Source organism: Mandrillus leucophaeus, unplaced genomic scaffold, assembly GCF_000951045.1.
Source record: "Mandrillus leucophaeus isolate KB7577 unplaced genomic scaffold, Mleu.le_1.0 Scaffold76, whole genome shotgun sequence".
NCBI lineage: Eukaryota > Metazoa > Chordata > Mammalia > Primates > Cercopithecidae > Mandrillus > Mandrillus leucophaeus.
Window position 1 is genome coordinate 4599933 of NW_012108252.1, and position 20317 is coordinate 4620249.

The 20317-nt window shown below is 38.0% G+C and overlaps 1 protein-coding gene across 1 annotated transcript in view; it reads right to left on the reverse strand.

Annotated features, from left to right (window-relative positions):
• The window catches only part of TMEM245 (transmembrane protein 245), a 100989-nt gene that overhangs the window by 57757 nt on the left and 22915 nt on the right, over positions 1-20317 (reverse strand). The window contains exons 4-8 of the mRNA XM_011966376.1: positions 16750-16866; positions 14201-14434; positions 10457-10626; positions 9293-9316; positions 4108-4212 (exon numbers count right to left, since the gene is read on the reverse strand). Of these exons, the coding sequence (XP_011821766.1) occupies positions 4108-4212; positions 9293-9316; positions 10457-10626; positions 14201-14434; positions 16750-16866 (650 nt within the window). The remainder of the gene's footprint in view (positions 1-4107; positions 4213-9292; positions 9317-10456; positions 10627-14200; positions 14435-16749; positions 16867-20317) is intronic.

Here is a 20317-nt window from a genome sequence, read left to right on the forward strand (position 1 = left end):
TTAGGTCTAGTTGACTGACCGCATTTTTTGGTGTGTGTTTTGTTTTTGTTTTTGCTTTCTTTTGAGACAAAATCTTGCCTGTCATCCAGACTGAGGTGCAGTGACACGATCACAGCTCACTGCAGCCTCAACCTCCCGGGATCAAGCAATCCTCCCACCTCAGCCTCTCAAGTAGCTGGGACTATAGGCTTAAGCCACCAAGACCAACTAATTTTTTCTGTTCTTTATAGAGATGGGATTTTGTCACGTTGCCTAGGTTGGTCTTAAAACTCCTGGAGTCAAGGGATCCACCTGCCTCATCTTCCCGAAGTCCTGGGATTACAGGCATAAGCCACCACACCCAGCTGACTGACAGGATTTTAAGGCTTCTAAATATCCTTATAATTTTCTAACTACTTATTCCCTCAATTATTGCAAGGAGTATTGAATCCCGAACTAGAATCATAGATTTATTTCTCCTCTTAATTCTGAATGTTTGATTTCATGTATTTTAGAGATCCGCCGTTAGGAGCATATACATTTATAACTGTTATCTTATGGTAATATTAACTCTTATCCATATGAAAAGTCCTTAATTTGCCTCTAGTAGTATTTCTTTTTGACAATCTATTTTGTCTGATAATATATAATCAACTGCACATATTTTCTGTGGACAGTTTACAGTGTATGCTTTTTAATCTTTATACTATCAACCTTCCTGTGACTTTGAATTTAAAGTGTGTCTCTAACAGATACCAAAAGCAAGTTGGAACTTGCATTTTTTTTTTTTTTTTTGAGACGGAGTCTCGCTCTGTCGCCCAGGCTGGAGTGCAGTGGCCGGATCTCAGCTCACTGCAAGCTCCGCCTCCCAGGTTCCCGCCATTCTCCTGCCTCAGCCTCCCGAGTAGCTGGGACTACAGGAGTAGCTGGGACTACAGGCGCCCGCCACCTTGCCCGGCTAGTTTTTTGTATTTTTTAGTAGAGACAGGGTTTCACCATGTTAGCCAGGATGGTCTCGATCTCCTGACCTCGTGATCCACCCGTCTCGGCCTCCCAAAGTGCTGGGATTACAGGCTTGAGCCACCGCGCCCAGCCGGAACTTGTATTTTATATTCAGTCTGACAATCTCTGCTTTTTGACTGTTTAGTTGCTTCTCATGTAACCTAAGTATTGTCATGATCAGGTTTAGGTCTGCCGTTTTGCTACTTGCTTTCTATTTGTCCCATCTCTATTGGTCCTCTGTTCTTCCTGCACTGCCTTTTGTGTTCAACAAATTTTAGTATACCACTTTAGTTCCCCTAATCCTTAGGTTATTTATTGCCTGCTGTTTAACTTATCTAAATCTTATCTCAGCTTTTATCACAACCTACTTCCAGTTAATATTGACTTATATCCAGGAAAATATTTTAAGAACTTCACACCAGTACAGTTCCACTTTCCAGCCCTCTTCTTTGTGCTATGGTTTTATATATGCATAACTCATCTGTATATGTTATAAAGGCCACAAGAGTGTTTGTTTTTCTTTAAATAGTCATATTTGTTTAAATAAACTAAAAGAAGACAGGGGAAAATATAACCCACATATTTTCCAAGTGCTTTCATTCCTTTCTTTGGATCCAGATTATTTTTGGAGTCATTTATCTTCACCCCGAAGGAATTCTGTTAGCTTTCCATATAAGTGCAGGTCTGCTATCAAAAAATTCAGTATCTGTTTATCTAGAAATGTTTTCATTTTGCCTTTACTTTGAAAGAACAGTTTCACTGACTATAAAAGTATTGTCTGACAGAGATTTCTCCCCATGACTTTAAATATGTTACTCCAATGTCTTTTAGTCTTTGCTGTTTATTAAGAGAATTAAGTCACTAAATGTATTGTTCCCCTGTTTGTGATGTGTAATTTTTCTCTTGCTTCCTTCCAGATTTTCTTTTTATCTTTGTCTTTCGGCAGTTTGACTATGATGTAGCTAGGTATGGTTTTGTGTTTGCATATGCTTATTCTACTGAAGGTTTGTTGAACTTCTTGGATCTGTTAATGTTTTTCACCAAACATGGGAAATTTTTTAGCAATATCTCTTCAAATAATTTTTTCTACCTTTTTCTCTTCCTCTTCTCATCTTCTAGGATGCCTATTACATGTCTGCTAGAATGTCTGACATTGCCCCACAGGTGTCTGAGGCTCTGCTCATCTCCAGTTGGACCTGACACCAAAAGCACAGGCAACAACCAAAAGCAAAGGCAAAAACTGACAAATGAAGCTACATTAAACCTAAACACATCCATGCGTCGAAGAACACTTCCTTCAAGAAAAGCTGCAGGTTTTGCTGCCCATGTGAAAATGCCACCTGTTTTTACCTGCAAAGAAAAGGTATCTGTTTTTAGTAGCTACAGTAGCAGCTTTTCATCAATGAAAGATCTCCTGGTTGCCTACCTGGTCATTTTCTAATGCTTTTAAATGGTGTTTTAAATAATTTCATGCTGTTTTATTCTTGATTTCTGTGGAAAGGAATTACCTGACATCCTCACCCTGCTATTATCCCAGGACATATTAGTAAAGAGGAGCCAAAAAGGATTTTCTGGCAAACTAGATGTGGATACAAAACAAAGACAGTAGTCAAAGATGATCCTGAGACTTTTCATTTGAGCAAGCAGAAAGAATGGAGTTGTCACTGAAGACTATGAGAAGAACAGACAAGCGGAGGAAGGTCTGGAATTCAGTCTCTGACACGTTACATTTGAGATGTCTATTAAACATTCAAGTAGATACTGTCATGAATGTTTCAGAGAATGACAGCTTTCTTGGCCGGGAGAATGAATTAGATAACCAACAAGGTTCCCTCAAAAACACAGTTTGGATGAATTCTACACCCAGAAAGAAATGGTTCAGTAATACTTGTTATCAAAGTTCAGAGAAGCAAAAGCCCACTGAAGCAGGGGATGAACAAAGAAAAAAGACTTAAAAGATAAAACTGAGATGGCCAGGCAAAAGATGCTACGCAAAGGGACAAAGAAGGAAAAGTAGAATAGAAGTGTAGGAGAGAGGAGAAAGGAAAATGAAAGACCATACTAATGAAAGCTTTCTCTAATGAAGAACTGGAATGTAAGATTACACAGTACCAGGCTTAAGCAAAATATGACAAAAACAAAGCCTCTAAATAAGTCTGCACAGTATATATACAAGACTATACATAATTAATACCAAGGAACACACAGAAACTATACATAGACTGACACAGAAGTACAAGAAGAGGAGGCTTTCAGAAGCAAATGATAAGATAGCTTGAGGGTGTACTGAAGATGACACTAAGAATAGGACTTCCAAGTGGAGATGCCACTTAAGAAATAATGCAGTTCTTTAGCAAACTGGTTAATTAGATTATCAATTATAGTTACCAACAGGTCTCTATGGGACTAAAGGAATAAAAAAAAATTTGGATCCATGATTTCACATAAGCTTCACCAATTCCTTGAAAACAACATACCAAAATCTGGGTTGTAGAGTTCGATACGGTTCAGATAATATAAAGATTAAAATGTACTATAAAAGTGGGAGGAAAAAAACTTGTCAGACTTGATAAGCCTAAAAAAAAATAGTAAGAGATATCACTATAAAGATAACATTTTAGGTGTGCTTTACAGAATAATTTTCTTTGATGAGATGGAAATGGGGAAAGGAACTGTAAGCTGGAAGGACCTGGGAAGTGAGAAATAAAGGTGCTATGGTATATATCAGAAGAAGGATCAATGAGATAAGGATGGAATGTGCTAATCAGCAAATTCTGATCTAGTGAAGAGTACTAACCAGATTAGAATTCATGAGACCAGATCCTAATTCTTCTATTAAAAAAAAAGAAAGCGCCACTTGTTCTTTATGATCTCATTTTTTTTCATTTGTATTTCCTCCCAAGGGTTTTGATAAAATAAAAATGCATGTAAAAGAGTTCTGAAAAGAAAAACACTAGGCAAATTCATGGCAAAATTAGTAATATACAAATCATAAATCCTTTAGCTAGTGTATATACTTGTAAGTCAAGTTAACATTTTCCATGCTGCTTCTGCTAGCTTTTTATCCAGACTACAATTCTAACAATTAAGGGTTTATTAATAAGAATAATAATTATTGTACTCTACCTTTGCAGTCAGGAGTAGGGCTAAAAGAAGAGTTCCTATCACTAACAAAAATATGATGAAAATGCTAATTATTTTATCTAACATCTTCTCCAACCAGATGATCATCTGCACAAAAATGAAAAAGAGAATTACTTATCTTTAAAGTAGAACTTTAAAAATACAGATACTCAATTATCATAAAGACAAAACAGGATCTTCAGCATGGCAAAGCAAATTATGGCATAATAATTAACACAATAAAAGCTTTAAGCAACTTTAAAAACTTCACAGTACTCATTACTGCTGGTGTTACATAGTTTATTACTGTCATAGCTAAGAAAAAGGCAGTCGATTTCAATATAACCTTTATCTATATTCAAATTCTCAAACTGTAGGATATCTATGTTTCAAATTGTAATTTATAACCTGGTAAGTATTCTAAATAAAATATTGACAATCCATTAGCTGACCTAAAATCTCATGAAGCTGTATTATCAGTTTAACAAATATCCAAGACTTTAGCAAAAGTCTCTTATAATACAGGCATGGCCTAAAAAATACAGATAAAATTGGAGCAAATTAAAAGAGGAGTTGCATTCAAAATATTTTTTCCATTTGATATCATTAGAATTACAAAAGCAGTAACAAAGAAAATCGAATGTTAAGGCAATGATAAATAACAAAGATAACAGTTGCCCAAGGAGCGAGGGGTTGGGAGGTGAATGCACAATCACGGAGGGGCACAAAACACGCTTCAGGTTAAGTTGTTTTATTAAGGGGGGAGTCACCGATAGATAAATGGGTATTCTTTACATCTTTTTATGTTTGAAATATTTCATAATACATACTAAAATGCTTTTCAAAATCTGATATTCTACTTAAGTTTCTATTATTCTGAAAACATAAGCTTTATGACATGATTGTAATTGATATAAATTAATCAATACAGTAGCTGTTCCTTAATCAATAATTAAAATTGTGCTTTCCCTAAATGCTATCTGACATTGTCTTGCTATAACTTCCCTCATCTTTCACAACCACAAATAATCCTACATTTTAAACAACTTGTGTTTTCAGAATATATACTTGATAGATTGCTAGAATTCCTTTCATGCAAAGCTACCATCTAACATCTCAAAACTACATTTAACTAGATTAATAACTGCTGAAACACAATGCCCCGCTCAACCCCAACGTGAGCAACAGCATTGCTTAATAAGTTATTCTTAATTTAGATCTGATTTATGCTCTCTAAACAGTGAATTAAACATCCAAAAGCAAAGAATGTTGGTTGAAAAAACAACATGACTTCTGCAGCATTTACTTTCACTTGACATTTATAAGCTTGTGCCCTCCTTATCTGTTTTTCATCAAGGACACTGTCACTAAGAGATCAACGCTAAAGTGAACTCAAAGATAAAAAGTTAATCTTTAATCTTGACAATTACAGCTTCAAACAGAAGAGTTAATTTTCAGTGCATGCTACCAAAGCATCAAAGACAATGCAGACTAAAAAAAAAGGAATAACAGGTTTCTAAGATATGGAAGGTCAGATGTCATATTCCGAAGTTAAATTCTAAAATCAATGAAACTGAAAACTTTCACAATTAGAAACCAACTGAAAAACTAGTTCCCGAGACAGCTTCCTGAGGAAAGAGCTAGGTTTATATGACTCCTCTTTGTATCTCCAAAATCCAAGCGCTTAGCATGTGGTAAGCATTCAATTACTATGTGTTTGAATAAGCAAGCATAAATAAAATAATTTCAAAATTAAGACTATATTTTTAACCACAAATTACAATTTCTGAAAATAATGTAGGAGCCTCTATTTTTTTCAGAAAAGTCATATCCTGAAATGCATTTTTAAATGTAAATGATATTCTATTTAGAAACATGTTTGAGTATTTTTAACATATAAAATTATATTCAAAAGAATATTCAAAAACATATTATATACATTGACATTACAATATCAAATTTTTTAGTTTTAAGTTAGGGTAAAATTTTTCTAACACAAGCCATAAAGGTAGAAAAAAATTCACAGTCACCTAAATAAAAATGTATATCCAAGGGATGACAGTGAGGGTTGGATGTTTCATTGAAATTTAAAATAAACAAAATTATTTAAGATGCTCAAAAAAGAAGCTAAGAAGTTGTTTTCATCACATGTGGCCAGTTAAGTTAGCTGAGAACAGGACAAGAAGGGAGACAGTAAGAGAGAGGAAAGAGTGGGAAAGAGAAACAGAGACTAAGACTTATTCAAGAATAAAAGGAAACAGAGAAAGTCAAGAGGAAAAAAAAATGGGGATGGGGGGAGTTGGTACATAAAACTAAGGACCAAAAGAGGAAAAAAAGCAAAGAGGATAAAAAACTTAGGAGGAAAAGATGAACCAACTCCCTGAAAGACTGAATAGTACAAGACTCACAAAGAAACAGCAACTCGGAGAGAGGAAGAGAAACAGAAAGAGAGGAAGCAATGGAGAAGGGGACCAAAGGCCAGAGGTGCTATCTCATGAGGCTGATCCTGTCCCACGTTCTGCTTTGGGCAAAGGAAACCAATCCACTTGCCCTCGCATGGAAATTACCAAGTGTCTAAATGTCCCCAATCTTTCCATGCTGAAAGACTGAGAAGTGACTTTAATTTTTAAAGTTTATTTTTCAAAAAGAAAAGAGAAATAATTTTAAAATGACACTCTGAATGTTTCAAATTAGAATGAAGGGCATGCGTTTTTTAAATTTAGAGATGTCAGTAAATTTATAGTTACACCAAAAGGTACTCTAAAACTTTTACACTAACTGGCCTTATTTATCAAGCTATTAAGAGAGTATTCCACTACCGAGTTTTTCTTCTCTTTCATTATTCTGCGCCTACAGATTTTTCATTTTGCTTTGTTTTTAAACAAAATTCCACTCGAGTTTTAGTGCAAATAATCAATACTAAGAAATAAAACAAGGCCAGGTGCAGTGGCTCACGCCTATAATCCTAACACTTTGGGAGGCTGAGGCAGGCTGATCACTTGAGCTAAGGAGTTCAAGACCAGCCTGGGCAACATAGCAAAACCCCGTCTCTACTAAAAATACCAAAAAAAAAAAAAAAAAAAAAAACCCCAGGCATGGTGGTGCACACCTGTGGTCCCAGCTACTTAGGAGGCTGACACGGGAAGATTGCTTGAGCCTGGGAGGTGGAGGTTGTAGTGAGTCAAGATCACGTGACTGCACTCCAGCCTGGGTGACACAGCGAGATCCTGTCTCAAATTTAAAAACAAAAAAACAAAAAAGGAAAAGAAATAAAACAAATAACTCTGTGGGTTACATTTCAATTAACCTATGTATGCTCTCTCACCCTCTCTTCTCTCGAATTGGTTTCCTAATTCACTCCACTTGAAATTTCTACATACCAAAATTACCCAGTGCTGCAATTTTCTGACTTTGAGATGTGATGTAATATAATAAAATAGTTCTCAACTTATGTATGTCCTTTCTTGGAATATACCCACTCAAAATCTCAAGCAGTTACTCTATCTTTACACCAATGCTTTACTATGTTACATGGAATCATCAAAGGAAAGAAAAAAGGTACTTGATCTTAGAGATCTTTTAAAATTAACTCAATGATTCAGTTATGAATTAGGCTCATAAATTAGGTAATCTAGCTCATTTAGTCCACTGAAGGTTAAATCAAATTTAATCCAATGAATTTAGTTCTCCTTTCCCCATCTCTTGAGGGCAATTTCATTTCAATATAACACAAATTGAAGAAAAGTACAAAACCACCTACTTTGATCGCTTGAGCCCAGGAGTTCACAGTTGCAGTGAGCTTTCATTGTGCCACTGCACTCCAGCCTGAGCAACAGAGCAAGACCCTGTCTCTAAAAGATAATTGAAACAAATAAAAATTTTTTAGAAACCACCTTCTTTGGTTAAAATTTTAAAACGTGACTTATATTTGCACATCATTTGCCAAGGACTGAACTCGCTTACCCATACTAGTTTTATAGGGAATGGAGATATATATACAACCATGTGAGACTGTGGGAGTGTTTATTTTACATAATGCTTCTTTCCAACACAAGTTTAAAACTTTAGGTATTGTAAAAAGTCTCCCCTCTCCTCCATTTCAACAGAAAAAAATGAAATCCTAACCCATCCAAAAGTCTCATTTTGATCTATTTTCAAGAAGTACCACATCTTTCTTAAGGCCTGATATAATATTTCCACAAAAGACATATATAGAGAGAGAGTTTTATTATGTTTAAACACAACATATATAAATGATGTCATCTCTTGCTATCTGTCCTAGAGATTCATTGAAATTATTATCATTTTTTTAAGAAACAGGGTCTTGCTGTCACCCAGGCTGGAGTGCAATGGCGCAATTATTGCTCACTGCAACCTTGAATTCCTGAGCTCAAACAATCCTCCTGCCTCAGTCTCCTGGGTAGTTAGGACTACAAGTGTGTGCCACCATGCCTGGCTATTTGATTCATTAAAATTAATTTAAACATTACAATATGTGACTATATGTCAAGGTAGAACATTCCTAATATATCTGGATTAGCCTTTACTGAAGTTACTAAAACTGAATTATAATGCCATGCCAATCATGTGAAGCATTTACCATAGATACAACCTCATACCTTGGAGAAAATACAAAATTCGATGTCACAGGTCATGACTACAATCTGTTTTAAGTTAAAAATAAATTTTGAAATACTAGTTATTTTAAAAAAAGACAACATATAAAATTATCTGCCAAGGAAACCATACAAATAATTCACAGATTTGTCTTTTTAAAAAATTCCTGTGTCTTTTATAGAAAAAGTAGCAAACAGAGAGTTCTCTCTTGCCCTTACAATAACTATTGCCTAACGTGTTTTCACACATCAAAGGAGACTAGAATGTCAGGCTAAGCCACATTTACATAACTGAAAAGGAATGAAAATCATTTACAGTGGACAAAAGGACTAGGAGACAGAACTTCTTACACTTGAGCAAGGAGATGCCATCCATATCATAGACAGCCTTTGCTGAGTTTTTAGCAAATTATACTGTGATAGTATTCATGCTTCACGACCTTCCATAGCTTATAATTAAAACTTGAAAACAAAAACTTAGTTTGACACATGGACAGAAACAGAGTGAGAAAGGCGATACCGGGGCATTACAGAATTCAATAGTAAAAACCAACATCTGGGTGTTCATTTACCTTCTTATTTAGCCAGTGCCAGAGCTTGAGGATAGTGGGTAAGGTGAGAAAGAGAAGATAAGAACAGTGGAATATCATTAGAGAATGCAATCACAGTATGAAAAGAAAAGAAAAGGAAAGCATGAGAAGGTAACTGTCCCAGACAAAGGAAAAACTAGGGATGGAAAAACTAACACAATAAAGTTTTAAAATCAAGAGAATTTTAAGATATACAATGATTGAAATGATAACCACATCTTTGTTGGGAATCCAACAATTAAAAATACATAAAATAACCTGCATGCCCATAGGCTTAGTGTCTCCATGCCTTTGCACTGCTCCGCCTGCTTGCCCTTCTGGCCATGTCTACCTAAGAAACTCCCACCTGTGCTTCAAAACTTGCTCCAGGATCATTTCCTCCGCTGCCGTTCCCTTTCTCATACCCTATTAACAGTGAGTCATTTCTTGCTCAGTGCTGCCACTGTATCCTGTACATACTTTTCCTACATAAATTCCTAATACTTACATAGAGCTTACTGTGTACCAGGCAATGATCTAGGGATTTTACATATATTACCTCATTTAACCCTTACCACCACTCTAGGAGGTAGGTTCTATTGTACCTATTTTACTGGTATGGAAACCAACGCACAGAAAGGTTAGGAAACTTAATGGATTCATAGTCCATGCTCTTTAACCACTAAGGCTCCAAATCTAACCACCATCTCTGAATTTTTATGAATTGCTGTCTTTCCCCAACAAACAAGGCTTCTGTATCTGGTTTTCCAGGATTCATCTGATTTTCCATAGGACTTAATACAGTATCTGACATATGGGAATTACTCCAAAAATACTCACTAAACTGAGCCACTGCCTAGCTACATAATTTTAGGCAAGTCGCTTAACCTCTCTGGATTTCAATGTGGTCCTAATATAATAAGAGAATTGAATCAGAAGATCCATTTCTCCCATTTTTATGAGGAAAAAATACTTACACAAGCCTTATTTAAAGTAAACCCATCTTATCCTTGTGTAAACCATAATTTTAAACGTTAAACTTTCATCATAGAATTAGATATTACACGTGTTATCAACAGTTACAATATAAACACATGGAATGGAAGATTTCAAACCATGAAATATATTAACTCCATTAAGACAGCCCAAGTCCTTAAAATACAATACCTTGCTATCAACTTTTAATAAGAATTTTCCAAGCCCGACAATGGGCCAAGGTGCGAGAGCCCCCTGCCGCTCCTTCAGGAAGCTTTCTGTAACACCCCACCACACATGGTAGTGTTTCTCCAGGAAGTCCACAACTCCAAAGTGAATGACAAGCTTTTTGAGTATCCAGACTAAAAAAAGGTAAAAAATACAAATATAAACAAGATATACATTAACAAGTTGTAACATGAAAAGGTTCCTTAATTTCACATGACCTTTCTAAAATACTAAAACTAGTATTAAAAAGAAGATCAATGTTAAAATGCAGGGTAGGACTCAAACTATTCCACACAGATGGAACTGGACAACGTAACTTTTCAAACCATCCCCAACTGCCTATATATTATCTTCTTCATGAAGTCTGAATCCTTGAAGAGTCTGGAATTATGTTATGGCCCATATAAACATAAGATACTCTTATTGTGAAGATTTCAGTGACTATAATTCTGGCCCCTCACATATTTTCCCCCTTCCTGAGTAAAGAATACAAAACCCTGACGTTTCCTCATCTCCTTGGCTTTTCAAATTTTCTTGTTTTCCTTGGTTGCTCGTTATTTAGTGACCAGAAAAGCATAAGGTATTCCATACGCATCATGATTTTGTACCACTGCAGAGCAATGTTGTTCCTATTTCCCCATTTGATGCTGCTCTCAACATCTGAACAGATGCCAGGGTTCAGTAGAGAAGCAAGCTGAGTACTAGCAGGGCTGCGACAAATGGCCCAAGGCTGTGCACTGCAACTTCAGTGGGGACCACTCTCAGACCACACCATCTCCTCCTGGAGTTGGGCAGTGAAGTGGCCTTCAAGCAGAGGTTAAGCTTCCTGTTAGAAGCCAATTAAGAAGGTGGTAGGGCCAGAAGGAAGTGTTACTCAACTGTGAGGCTTGCCTTGAAGTTTGGACCCTGGATCTCAATCAGTATATAATTTCTCTAACTCTAGAGATTTGTGTTCTTAGCTCTGGCCTTATAACCTAAAGGTTCACAATTTGCTGTTTTCAACCATGAGCTCAGTGTTACACACAAGTTCAACAATTCCTTTACTACCATTTTTAAATCCCTAAAAAAGTCCTAGAAGAGCTCCTATAGTTTCACTAAGTCCAGGTAATTACAAGCTGTAGAAAAGCTTTTAGGGGCCACATTATTCACAGCCTGCTCTCCCAAGATCATGTCAAATTCCTATGGTGACCAGAAGATTAAGCTACAACTAAGAGAAATGAAATTCCTGCTAACAAACTTTAAGGAAAAGAGAGTTGCAACAGCATCTGACAGAGTTTGCCAGCAGAGTAAAATCATCTGGAAAAAAACAAAGTATGGAACAATCTAGAAGAGCAATTTAAACTGCTCCACTCAGTTTAACAGGAAGCATGGCGATGGTATCTGCTCTCTGACTTGCTTAATTAAAGCTGTATCTTATTCGAACTGCCTAACAGAAGTTGTTTGAGGACACAAGAACCAGATATAGGCCGGGCACGGTGGCTCACACCTGTAGTCCCAGCACTTTGGGAAGCCAAGGTGGGAGGATTGCTTGAGTTCAAGAGTTTGAGACCAGCCTGGGCAACATGGCAAACTACAAAAAATACAAAAAACACAGCCAGTGGTGGCCAGGTGCAGTGGCTCACACCTGTAATCCCAGCACTTTGGGAGGTTGAGGTGGGCGGATCACAAGGTCAGGAGATCAAGACCATCCTGGCTAACACAGCGAAACCCCGTCTCTACTAAAAATACAAAAAATTAGCCAGGCGTGGTGGTGGGCGCCTCTAGTCCCAGCTACTTGGGAGGCTGAGGCAGGAGAATGGCGTGAACCTGGGAGGCAGAGCTTGCAATAAGCCGAGATCACATCACTGCACTCCCACCTGGGCAACAGAGCAAGACTCTGTCTCAAAAAAAAAAAAAAAAGCCAGTGGCACGCACCTGTAGCCTCAGCTATCTGGTGGGGGACTGAGGCAGGAGGATCACTTGAGCCTGAGAGATCGAGGCTGTGGTGACTGAGTGACAAAGTGAGATCCTATCTCAAAAAAAAAAAAAAAAAAACCAGATACACACTTCAACCATTTATATTGTATGCTCCCTGAGGACAGGCACTACTATACTGTACTCTGGTCATAATAAATGTTAAAAAAATAATGCCTATTCAATTAACTATCCAATTTAGTGAGGAAAAATAAAAATAAGTGATGAAAACTAATGATCTAGAAGGTAAATGCGCCAATAAGTTTAGACTTTTAGACTACGGTGGAGAATAGCTTTCAAAAATCAGATTACGTTTTAATCAATATGAAAAACCCTGACATAGGAAATAAGGAGTAATCAAATGTAGGAGGTACCCAGATGGCAAAATCCACAGCAGCCATTGAGGACTCAATGAATTTGGCAGAAAATATGGCTGCCGCAAGAGGAAAGCCCAAATAATCAGGAAAGTATTAGGTAAAAGATGTTTCTACAATGCACCTGTCAGAGAAAACTCTTCTTTACTCTTTCTAGTCTTAGAAGAAAGACAGTTTTAGACAGAATTAAAACTGGTGGGCCTTAAATTACCACAGCATTAAGATACAAAGACCTGATTTAATGGATTATGGAAAATCATGATTCCATTTTGATGTAATACATATTATACATACATGTAATTTAATTTTTCTGTCAAACAAATCACAAGACTTTACATACATATATTTCTCAAAACCTACATTTCCTTTGAATTAAAAAGGCAAGGTAAAATGTGCTTCCCTAAGAGTAGCTCTCAAAAATCATTCAATCTCAGCTGGGTGCAATGGCTCACTCCTGTAATGCCAGCACTTTGGGAGGCGGAGGTGAGCAGATGACTTGAGGTAAGCATTCGAGACCGGCCTGGCCAACATGGTGAAATCCCATCACTACTAAAAATACAAAAAATTAGCCAGAGGAGGTGGCGCGTGCCTGTAGTCCCAGAAACTGAGGAGGCTGAGGTGGGAGGATCACTTGAACCCAGGAGGCGGAGGCTGCAGTGAGCCGAGATCGCGCCACCGCAATCCAACCTGGGTGACAGAGCGAGACTCCATCTCAAAAAAAAAAGAAAAAAAATCATTCTATCTTCAAATTCCAAAACACAGATGATTGTTAACATTCTCCTCCACAGAATCATGGATGGCTAATCAGTCAAATCTCTACATGGAGCTATTAATCTCAAATACTACATGAAACTGTAAGAGGCTAAACACATTTTCTGAGCTTAAAAGTGAAATATTGGCTGGGCACAGTGGCTCACGCCTATAATCCCAGCACTTTGGGAGGCAGAGGTGGGCAGATCATGAGGTCAGGAGATCGAGACCATCCTGGCTAACATGGTGAAACTCTGTCTCTACCAAAAATTTAAAAAATTAGCTGGGGATGGTGGCGGGCACCTATAGTCCCAGCTACTTGAGAGGCTGAGGCAGGAGAATGGCGTGAACCTGGGAGGCGGAGCTTGCAGTGAGCCAAGATCACGCCACTGCGCTTCCACCCTGTGTGAGACTCGGTCTCAAAAAAAGAAAAAAGAAAAAAAAAAGTGAAATATTAAAGATGCATCAAAATAATAAATTAACAAAATGGTGTTTACTATTTAAATGCAAACGTAAGACTGTTTTACTTTGCAAGACACTAAATTTATCTCAAATATTAAAATCCAAAAGTAAAAAAAGAAGAAAAAAATCTTCAAAGACAAGACAAGATCGTACTTAACCAGATAACGACCTGCAATCGGCACTGGCAGCAACTGTACAATCCACAGGTTCAACCAGATCTGCACGACGACAATGGCCCAAACCAGAGAAACGAAGTAGATGTCACTAGTTTTCTTCTTTCTAAGAAATGTTCCTATTTCAGGCCTTCGTCTGCCCAGAGTGGGTGAAGGGGAAGTGGGTGAAGGGGAAGAGGGTGAAGGGGAGGTGGACAACGTTGGAGGGGATTCTCCCCTGTCCAATGCTTCTGAAAAGGGAAAGAAAAACACCACACAGCGTATTAGTCCACATGAGGAAATGGGATACAGAGCCACTCGTTAGGCTAGCCTGTTTCAGGCCTTCAAAATGTGCTGATATGGTATGATTACATCGGGTTAAAAAAGACAAAAATATTTGGACCCATGTTTGCATATGCACTGAAAAACGTGGAGAATCACAATGCCAACAGAGCTTGAATCTAGAAGAGTAAGTTAGCTGGTGATAGAATTGGGAGTCATTAAAACAAAATACATGACAAAGTAGCTGAGAATTATAATTATCCCATAAAACTTATTCAAACTATTTAAAGAAACAAATGCTAACATATACTAGAAATTCTATATTTAAAAATCCCTCTTCTTTTAATAGAACTTTAGATTAGATGTATTTATATCCGTTTCTGACACAAGAAGACTTTTCAGTGTTATTTCACCTAAAATGGAACGAACTGATCTTACAAGAACCCAGGGCTTTCAAACAGATAGAAGATATAAAACATGAGTGAGATACAAAAACAATGACAGATTTCTCGGGTGAGGATTTTCAAATAAAGGAAACCATACTGGATTATTTCACATAAGACACCATTTCCTAACAATACAACCACCATGTTACGTTTTACTATAGGGTGTTATTATTTCTATTTCCTAGTTTTAATAAGATATACCACATATATCAGAAATTACATAACTCCTAAAGCAGTATTACTCTATATATACTATAATAATGAAAATTATTAAGATCCTAAAACTTGCATTTTGCCTTCCACTAGAAAAAAATGTTAATTACAATAAAGTATGTCATGTTGAACATGTGGATTGTTAATTACAAAAGTATCATATGTCAGAAAGTCTAGAAAAAAGAGAAAAGAAATAAGAACTCCCATAATCCCAACCTCACATTTTCCCCCTGGTCTTTTACTTAGTCGTAGCATGTTCTACTTATCCTTTCTCATTCTTTCTCTTCAGCTGAACGTCAGCTCCACCAGAGCTAAGACCTTGTCTATTTTGTTCTCCCTCCACTGAATTCCTGGCACATACAATAGTATCTCATATGCAGGAGGTGCTCACTAAATATGTGAATGAATGACTTCCCTGTTGTTTCATAATTTTCATAAGCAACCACCCACACAGTAGCCCACTAAGTGCTGTATCATAATTTCCTTAATGTTTTTCATGTTAAATGTTCAGTTATTAATCAATTTTTACTACTGAGACCACTTGCACCCTGGTAAGTCAGCTCACCTCACCAGGACCAACATTCTACCCTTACAAGTTCAGGGCTAAAGCCCAAGCTAGTTAACAGATGCTTTTGTTTGACTCTGCTCTAAGTAGCTTTCTAATTTGGAAACTTCATGTTGGTGGGTGTGACAGATATTTGGAAGAAAGAGTCCAAAACCAAGACATCACTTCCTCTCCACTTTGGAAATATAATTCCATGTGCAAGAAAAATAAGTGTTCCTACTACACCAAATTCCTTTCTCTTAGCTGACATTTCGAAAGTCAGTTCTTCAAGGAGAATTCACTCTAAATATTCCCTAACTCCAAATACCTCTGGCACTAATGGACCTCTAAGCACAGACTAAGGTGGCCTTTTACATTCCAGAACTCTTCAAGAGAACAGCATGACTCTATAGCTGGTATATCTACCAGCTGGATCCCTCAGGAGCCTGCAATTCCCAAAGCCAGGCCACACATGACAATGAGTCCAAAACAATCAGAGAGGTCTGTTTTAGGGGTCAACATATTAACACATGAAGCATGCAAACTTTCAGAGAAAGAATGACAGAGAAATGGATGACTGCAACATGGAAAATAAAAGTCCTCCCCAAAAAGAGAGCTGGGAAAAGGGAACAAAAGAAAGAAAAAACAACAGGAAGAGACAGGGTAAAATAAAATCATGGAGGAGAACTGACAGTTGTAGAAGAAAGAAATGGAAAATAAGAAATCAAGATAAGATATGCAAAAAGTGGAGGGAAATGTGGGAAAGGTAAATGGAGACTGAGAAAAGGAAAATAAAAAGAAAGGAATGAAGAACAGAAGAAAAATAAGAAAAGCCTTTTTTTAAAAAAGAAAGAACAAAGAACTAAGATCAGAAACTCAAAAAGGTAAATAATTAAATGTATTTAACACATGATATATGAGAACAAAGATGAGAGGAAAAAGGGCATAAAAAAAGGAACCAAAGAGAATAAATGAAGGATCAGCAGAAGTAGCATTTTGTGATGCTAGTGTCCTAAATTTTACATTCTATGTACATTTCATTTTCCAGAATAACCTTGAATGTCACCAGAACATCAGTCACCTGCAGGCTGAGTGGAGAGCTGGTCTTCACTGCTTGATTCATACCCTGTGATAGAGATGGCCAAGTTTGCCAGAGTAGAAGCTGCCATGGAGATAACCTGCCCTGGTAACTCTGCCCCTGTAAAAGAAGCATCCATTTTCAAAACTCTTTAAAGTGGGAAATAATGGCTGCAAATTTAAACACAGTCCGACGTTTTCAACAACAACAAAATAAAATGGTTACTACTGACCCACTGAATAAGTGGTTCTTCACCAAGGAAGAACCATTAAGAATCGACATGAGAGTGTGCTAAAAAAGCAAATCCCTCGACTTTCTGTATACCTTTCTCCTTTGGGAACTTCATGCTGGTGGATGTGGCAGACACTACACATGTAAATTTGGAGTCCCACACTTATATTTGTTAACAAGTTGAGTTTAATGCATACTTCTATTGAAAAACACTACCACATCAAGTCTGTGAGCTCCCTGATCTGTCTTAGGCTGTGTTGTATGACTAGGTCTCATCTTAGTACAAGACAGCCCACATTTGGTGATCATAATAAAAACATTCCACAAATGAGTATGTGAATATATGGGTATTATGCAAAACCATATAGATCTATAAATTACATAACTCAGTACAGGCAAAATCTACCACTTTAAAATCTAAAGGAACAACATGACCTTGTTTCATGTTATATATTTCCATGTTAAATTCCTAATAGGTAGTGCCAACCTCAATCATTTGCACTAAATTCAAGCAAAACATTCACTGGCAAAGGAGGTCTGTCAACCTTTAACCTTCTACAGCAGACAAGGAAGAATAGCTCACACATCATCAGGTTCTAGCACACTTTCTTGCACACTAGACTGGAGAGCTAAAAAATTGTATTTTTGGATTCCCCTGTAGCTAAGGTCTCACACGTGACAGTTTCTAACAAGCAGGTACACCTGTGCAAGACTTGAGAGCCTGAACTGGCACACTGTAATCTGGAAGCCACAGAGCTCTTGCGTCAAACACAGTCTGTCAGGAAGGCACATAGTTTTTCTGCAGCAACTTAGCAGAAGTTCTGATGTCTGATCTCTAACTTCACGGTGAGCAGCAGCAGCCGTGGCCCTCTGCCCAAACAGTCCTTCAGTGTCACTGAGCATTTCTCCTGATTGCACTGCTTCTGCCTGTGTCAGATTCCAAGATTAGTTGTCTGGTCTTTCCAGAAATTCCATGTGCAAAAATTGTAAGCGCTAACCAATACCTCCTACTATTTATTTAAACTACCTGGAATGGATTCTATTGTTCACAACTAAGAACACTAGCAATTCCTAGTCACCAAATCATACACCCACACTCATACAACTGAGACATTATTTTTGGTAGGCCAAGACTCAGTATGGTAACATAGGATTCTGCCACGCCAATGAAAAGAGCCATGACCCTTCAGGAAGCCGATGAATTTCAGCTCCAAATTAACTCCACACACCCAAATATCCAAGGCTGGCCCTTTCCCAGAAAGCAGCAAGCCAGAGCCTGAGGTGGGGCTCTTTGGCAGACTCAGACATCAGGATAAGAGTACTCACCTTGCTCAATCATACCCTGTCCCTCCTCTAATAAATGCCCCTGTGACCTGAAAGAGTTTATTTTTAGATATGGTATCATATCTCTCAATATTAGAGAAATTCAAACTCATGGTCTGAGAGGAAAGCATAAGTTAGATTTCTGGATTAGAACCTTACTCTCCTGGCCTGTGTACCCAAGGTCCTCCTGAAATGCCAATAAGACAGCAAGGGTTGACAGAGAAAAACGGTCTTTCATTTCTTACATGTACTGTGTGCTGGGGAGAAAGACACAGACCCTGCCCCCAGGGAGTCTAGTAAAAGACATTAATTAAAGAACCACACAAATAAACGTGTGTATACAAATTATGGTTGCTATTAAAAAAAAAATCCTGGGTATCTTGTGACATCCTAACAATATCCTGGGCAGAAGGAAAGCTGTGAGAAGAACCCAGCATATTGAAGACAGTGAAAGAAGGTCAGTGTGTCTGGAACACAGACAGCTAGTAAGAAACTGGTATCAAATAGACAAGGCTGGAGAGGTAAGCCAGATGATGCAGATCACAGAACACTGTATGAAGGACTTTAGTCTTTATTCTAAGAGGAAGAAGAAAGCACTGAAGAGTTTCAAACAGGATAGTAGTCTTTTTTTCACTGAAATTTTATTGAGATAAAAGTATACTCATATGCAGTTGCAAGAAATAATCCCAGTGTACCACCATTTGTCCAGTTTCTCCTGACACAAGATACAGAACAGCATCATCACTACAAGGTCTCTCATGTTGACCTTTTATAACCACACTCAACTGCCTCTCACCTCTCTCACCACCCTGTAAATAAATAACCCGTTTGAGATATAAGACCATTCCTGCTTGTCTGGAGAAAGAGAGACTAGAGGGGACCTATAATGGGTACAGGGAGATAAGTTGTTGCAGTACTATAGGAAAGACATGATGCCAGCATAGTCTATAGCCACAACAGGAGAGACGGGGAAAAGTGGCTGTGTTAAAGAAACATAGAAGAGTCAAAGTGAACCACACTTGGTGAGGAAGCAATAAAGGGAATCAAAGAGATGATGGTATCCAGGTTTCCAGACTATGGTTAGATAGAGAACATGTAGCAGAACTGGATGAAGATTTTTGGCATATTAGAGTTATTTTTAGACTTTCAGATAGAAGTTCCACAAACAGGCTGGGTGCAGTGGCTCATGCCTGTAATCCCAGCACTTTGGGAGGCCAAGGTGGACAGATCACCTGAGGTCAGGAGTTCAAGACCAGCCTGGCCAACACGCTGAAACCCCGTCTCTACTAAAAATACAAAAATTAGCTGGGCATGGTGGCGCATGCCTGTAATCCCAGTTACTCAAGAGGCTGAGGCAGGAGAATCGCTTGAACCCGGGAGGCAGAGGTTGCAGTGAGCCTAGATCGCGTCACTGAGCTGAGATCACATCATTCAGCTGAGATCACGCCAGTGAGCCAAAATCACACCACAGCACTCTGCCTGGGTGACAGAGTGAGACTGTCTCACAAAAAAAAAAGAAAAAAGTTCCACAAACAAACTGACCTATACCAGAGATGGGGCAAGACTTAGCTTCGCAGCAGTACACCCAGGGGGGATCTTTTAGGCCCCACTCAAGAGCAAAGTTTGGGAACACCTCATGGCCTGGGACAATACAGTAGAAAAAGGAAAAAACAAAAACAAAGACCTTCAGGTCAAAAATTTTAAAAATTAAGAATTCTCTCTTACATAAGATTACAGACTAGTCAAGGGTCTTGAATTACTAAACTGGCCTCTTCAAGAGTAATTTAATTAAGTGGTCACTCTTCGTCACTCATCTAGAGACACTGTAAGAAAAGTAAGTCCCTGGCCGGGCGCGGTGGCTCACGCCTGTAATCCCAGCACTTTGGGAGGTCGAGGCGGGCGGATCACAAGGTCAGGAGATCAAGACCATCCTGGCTAACATGATGAAACCCTGCCTCTACTAAAAATACAAAAAATTAGCCGGGCGTGGTGGCGGGCGCCTGTAGTCCCAGCTACT